This window comes from Lutra lutra, chromosome X (assembly GCF_902655055.1).
Source record: "Lutra lutra chromosome X, mLutLut1.2, whole genome shotgun sequence".
NCBI lineage: Eukaryota > Metazoa > Chordata > Mammalia > Carnivora > Mustelidae > Lutra > Lutra lutra.
This window is the reverse complement of record NC_062296.1, coordinates 7,340,967-7,346,390: the sequence shown is the minus strand read 5'-3', so window position 1 is coordinate 7,346,390 and position 5,424 is coordinate 7,340,967. Positions and strand designations below refer to the sequence as shown.

At 43.6% G+C, this 5,424-nt stretch overlaps 1 protein-coding gene across 1 annotated transcript; it reads left to right on the top strand.

Annotated features, from left to right (window-relative positions):
* The first annotated feature begins 2,578 nt into the window (after positions 1-2,578).
* On the top strand, positions 2,579-3,707 carry LOC125092206 (importin subunit alpha-8-like). The gene is given in 2 exon segments (XM_047716571.1): positions 2,579-2,893; positions 2,895-3,707. Coding segments are annotated over 2 exon segments (1,128 nt in total).
* Positions 3,708-5,424: the final 1,717 nt, after the last annotated feature.

The following is a 5,424-nucleotide window of genomic DNA, read 5'->3' as shown; positions in this document are numbered from 1 at the left end:
CATTGAGTACGTTGAATATATCTTGCCACTCCCTCTGGCTTGCCAAGTTTCTGTTGAGTAATCTCCAGCTAGCCTTATGGGTCTTACCTTGTAAATTAAGGACTTCTTTTGTCTTGTTGTTTTTAAGATTTTTCCTTATCACTATATTTTGCAAATTTAACTATAATATGTCTTGGTGTTGGCCTGCTTTTGTAGATTTCTTATGGGAGTTCTCTGTTCCTCTTGGATATGGGTATTTATTTCCTTCCCCAGATTAGGCATGTTTATCCTGTTGTTATTTTTTTGAAATAAATTTTCTGCCTCCTTTTCTCTCTTCTGGGACTCCTATAATATGAATGTCATTACATTCGATGGAACCACTGAATTCCCGGTCTATTCTCAAGTAGCATAATTCTTTCTCTCTTTTGTTCAGCTTCATTATTTTCCATCACTTCGTCTTCTAGGTCATTAATTCATTTCTCAGCTTCTTCAGCCTGCAGTTCATTGCATCAAGCCTGTTTCTAATCCCGTTTATTGCACTCTTTACCTCTGACTGCTTCTTTCTTGACTTTTATCTCTGTAGTAAGGGTCACATTGATGTTTTCTATTCTATTCTGAAGCCCAGTGAGTATCCATCCCTACGACTGTTGCCTTAAATTCTCCTTCAGGCATGTTACTTATATCTGTTTCACTTAGATCTCTGGTCTATGGCTTAGTGTTGTGATTTCATTTGGGATAAATTCCTCCATCTTTCCATGTAGTCTAAGTCTCTGCCTTCTTCTTTATGCTAGAAAATCCAATTATGTCTCCTGCTCCTGAAAGTAATGGCCTTATGAAGCAGGGGCCATGTAGTTCCCAGAGCCTGGTGCTTCAGGGAGTGTCTCTGGTGTGTGCGGCAGGCACTCTGCTGTTGTGTTCTGGCTCTATCCTTCAGGCCAGTTGTCTGCAGAGGCTCTCCTTGCCTGCTATGGGCAGTTTTTGGTCCCTGGCCTGAATATGGTGAGTATTAGCTAGGTGTGTTCTCGTGTGCTTATGAAATCAGACCTGATACCACATCCAGCAGAACTGAGGCCCTGCAGAACTGTCTGATTGGAAGACATAGTGCGGGAAGGGGTTTGTGCTGGTCTTCTTGGGGAGATACCTGCCATGCTGGGACTGAGGCAGGCATGACTGAGAAGGCCAGTCCTGCCAGAGTGAAGGGATTTGGGGCTTTTTAGGTAGGCAGTGTTGGCACTGCACTGTTTCCTGCAGTGGCTCTGCATGTCTTTGAGTGGCAGGGAGGGAAATATTTGCCAGCCAGCTCCTTTGTTCCTGGAGAGGCATTTGAGGTGAACAATGCCTTTCAGGGATGTGTTCTAGGAGCAAATAATTTTCCCCTTGTGTGCCCCAGGCACTCTTCAGATGGCTATTTCCACAGTCTTCCCCTGTGTTGTTTGCTTGCCTTCTGTCTAGAAGCAACAAAGTGTCCTGTGAGCTCGATCTTAAAACTCCAGGCTTTAAGCTCCACTGGTTGCATGAGCTCACAAAATTCAGCCTTTCACGTGTTTTAAGCCAGTGACTTTTGGGAAACATTCTCCTTGTGAGTTCCCCCTGTGTGCTCCTCTCTCTCCTTCCCGTTCTCTCCCTCTCCCCATCTCTCTCTCCCTCTTTCACTGCTCCTTCTCTACAACCATAAATCCCTCCCCCTATACCACCCATGACCATTTCTCCCCTAAACCTTGTCTCAAAACTTCCTACCTTCTTCAGTGTGGCCTCTTCTTTCCCTTTAGTTGTAGAGTCTGTTCTGACAGTTTTCAGGTCAATTTCTGGGGTATTTAGGATGATCTGATTATTACATAGCTATGTTTCTGGGACTAGACAAGCATAGGGTCCTTCTATTCTGCTACCATCTTCCTCTCCTGAATTTAAACTTCAGTTTAATTAAAACTTTTCTTCAGGGCACCTGGGTGGCTGGCTCAGTGGGTTAAAGCCTCTGCCTTCGGCTCAGGTCATGGTCTCAGGTCCTGGGATCGAGCCCCGCATCGGGTTCTCTGTTCAGCGGGGAGCCTGCTTCCCCCTCTCTCTCTGCCTGCCTCTCTGCCTACTTGTGATCTCTCTCTCTCTCTGCCAAATAAATAAATAAAATCTTAAAAAAAAAACTTTTCTTCAGCTAATTCTCAAATTGCAAATGGAATGTGCTTTTGTCAGTTTGTGAGACAACAAAACGTATCTATATATTCCCACCACAACACCCACATTAATGCTCTACTTTTCTCTACATTCACAAAAGTATTCATATACATATACTTGTACAAACCTTTAACACACATACCTTTGCATCTTTGTTTCTCTTACTCAGAGAAAACCTCAAAACATCATACTAAGTCAACCAATATTGCTCCAATTCACTGTTTTTTAAAACACTTCATAATACTCTATGGTGTTAGTGCATGCTAAATCATTTAGTTAGCTCCTTTATTTGGAGAGTGGAAAGTCATTCCTAGCTTTGGGATATCATGAGCAAAACTACAATAAATCATTTTTTGTGTATTTATCTAGGTATTAAGACTCTTAACTTCTGTGGCATAGGGTGGGTGAGTGGCATTTTATATTTTGAAAAATGGTGGAGTTCCTGAAGTTGTCGCCTCACCCCTGCTTGCAGTTTGAGGCAGCCTGGGCTCTGACCAACATCGCTTCTGGGACTTCAGAGCAGACTCCAGCTGTTGTGGAAGGTGGGGCCATCCCACCTTTGGTTGAGCTCCTGTCTTCCCCCCACATGACTGTGTGTGAACAGGCGGTGTGGGTTCTTGGTAATATCGCAGGTGATGGCCCAGTATTCAGAGACCTCATTATCTCGAGCAATGCCATTCCATATCTGCTGGCCCTCGTTTCATCAACCATACCAATCACGTTTCTGCAGAACATCACGTGGACACGTGTCCAACTTGTGCCAAAACAAGAACCCTTACCCTTCCGTGAAAGCTGTGAAGCAGATGTTGCCTGTCCTGTCCCACCTCCTGCAGCACCAAGACAGAGAAGTTCTCTCGGACACCTGCTGGGCCCTATCCTACCTCACTGATGGCTCCAACGAGCGCATCAGCCAAGTGGTCAACACGGGGGTCCTGCCCAGGCTGATCCAGCTCATGAGCAGCTCAGAGCTCAATGTCTTGACCCCCTCCCTCCGCACCATGGGGAACATCGTCACAGGAACAGATCACCAGACCCAGGTGGCCATCGACACGGGCATGCTGAATGTGCTGCCCCAGCTCCTGATGCACCCCAAGTCCTCCATCCAGAAGGAGGCAGCTTGGGCCTTGAGCAACGTGGCTGCAGGGCCTTGCCAACAAATCCAGCGGCTGATTGCTTGCGGCATGCTGCCTCCCTTGGTGGCTCTACTGAAAAATGGAGAATTTAAAGTCCAGAAAGAGGCTGTTTGGACCGTGGCTAACTTCACAACTGGAGGCACCATAGACCAGTTGATCCAGCTTGTCCACTCTGGCGTCCTGGAACCACTGGTGAATCTGCTTACCATCCAAGACACCAAAATTGTTAAAATCATCCTTGATGTTCTCTCTTTTATCCTCCAGGCAGCAGAGCAGCTTTCAGAGAAGGAAAACCTGTGTCTTCTGATTGAAGAAATGGGTGGCATTGATAAAATTGAGGCTTTGCAACTTCACAAGAACCTGCAGGTTGCCCTGATGGCTTCGAACATTATCGAGAACCATTTTTCTGAGGGATCAAGATCATGAATTCTTAAATGGCTTAACAAAAAAATACCAAGGCCCCCTGATTCCTAAACCAAGGAGCAGACCCTAACAGGGAACTTAAGAACCTTCTGTGTCTTGGCATGGCACAGGTGTAAAGCATTTTAAACTAAAACTTAATAAAATTCCTAAATTCCTTAAAAAAAAAGGCAGAAGCAGATAAAAGGATGTATTAATTTTGCATTTTGCAAAACATTTAGACTTGTTTTTCTTTAAAAATGTTATTCAATAGCACTAATGTATTATGTTGGGTTTCTGAATAATAGATTCTTACGAAGAAGGAAATCTGGATTCAGGAGGTTGGCTGGGATTATAGTCGGAAACAACACCTGCAAGGGTTAAGGGAAATGTGGGGGCTGGACTGAACAAAGGAAGGAGGTGAATTGCAATAAAGTTGCAACAGATTCCTCCTCTGATCCCACCAGAAGCTCTGGAGCTGGGATGGCCCTTCAGAATTTTCCAAAATTGAGGCTAGGGGTCTGTGCCTTTGTAATCTTGTACCAATCAGTCGCTGGATGCTGCTACCTTTGGGCAAGATACATAACCTTGAGGGAGGCAACTTTTAGGTCAAGGGCAATTCTCAGAGAAGATTGCAGCTGTGAGCATTTCAGCAGCCAACAGTACTGGCAGCCGGGAAAATAAGTGCCTTGGTCCTAAAGGGGTATCTAGGCAGTGCACCACAGCATTCACCACAACCAGCAATTAAAAAATTCAAATGAAAACAATACCCAACATTACTGAATGCTGGAAAGAAGCCAATTAATCAAATCAATTTGCTGGAAGCCAAAATTTAAAATGACCAATTCACCAAATTACTGAGGATTATAGCCTTATAGAGTCTAGATATATTTTATTTAAAAAATGCTGCTGGATTGGCTTCCCAAGCAGCTGTACAATTTTCATTTCCATCCGCAGTATGAGAGACCCAGAACCAGTTAATCTTGCTTTACTGCCAGCATTTCTGCTAATTTTTTTTTTTTTTTATAAAATAAATGTGTCAAGAAGTCTAGTATGAGGCAGTATGGAGGGACCCAAACTCTGTTAGACCGGCGAATGCTTGCTCAATTTTAAGACCTTGAAATTCAATCCTTTAAAAGACTACTATGTTGGCCAAACAAAATATATCTGCAGGATTTGGCAAAAGAACTTCTAGGTTGAGACTGCCCTAGTTTAAAAGGAATATATACAATATATATTGTGGAACAGAAAATGGTATAGCTAAGGGAATGGAAACTTGACTTGCTTAATAACGAAGGGATAGCAAGACCAAGTAATGTAGTCACGCATGATAGTGGTTTTAATTTGGGGCAGGATTAGAGTTTGCAGAGTGTTCATCTTAGGAACAACCAGCATTTTATTTTACAAAAATATTTTCCTAAAAATCTGTGGAGCAGATATCTATTATAGAATACCTACTTTAAGTAAAATGTATTCAAATTATGGCTTTAGCACACTTCATTTATAAACTTCTAGGCAAGAAGCACAACTCTTCTCTTCTCTTCTCTTCTCTTCCCTTCCCTTCCCTTCCCTTCCCTTGATCATGAGCAGGGGGGCAGAGGGAGAAGCAGATTTCCCACTGAGCAGGAAGGCTGACAGAGGACTCCATCCTGGGGCCCTGAGATCATGACATGAGCCAAAGGCAGACACTTAATAACTGAGCTACCAGGCGCCTTGTTTTCTTTTTAAAATAGAAATCCCTTTA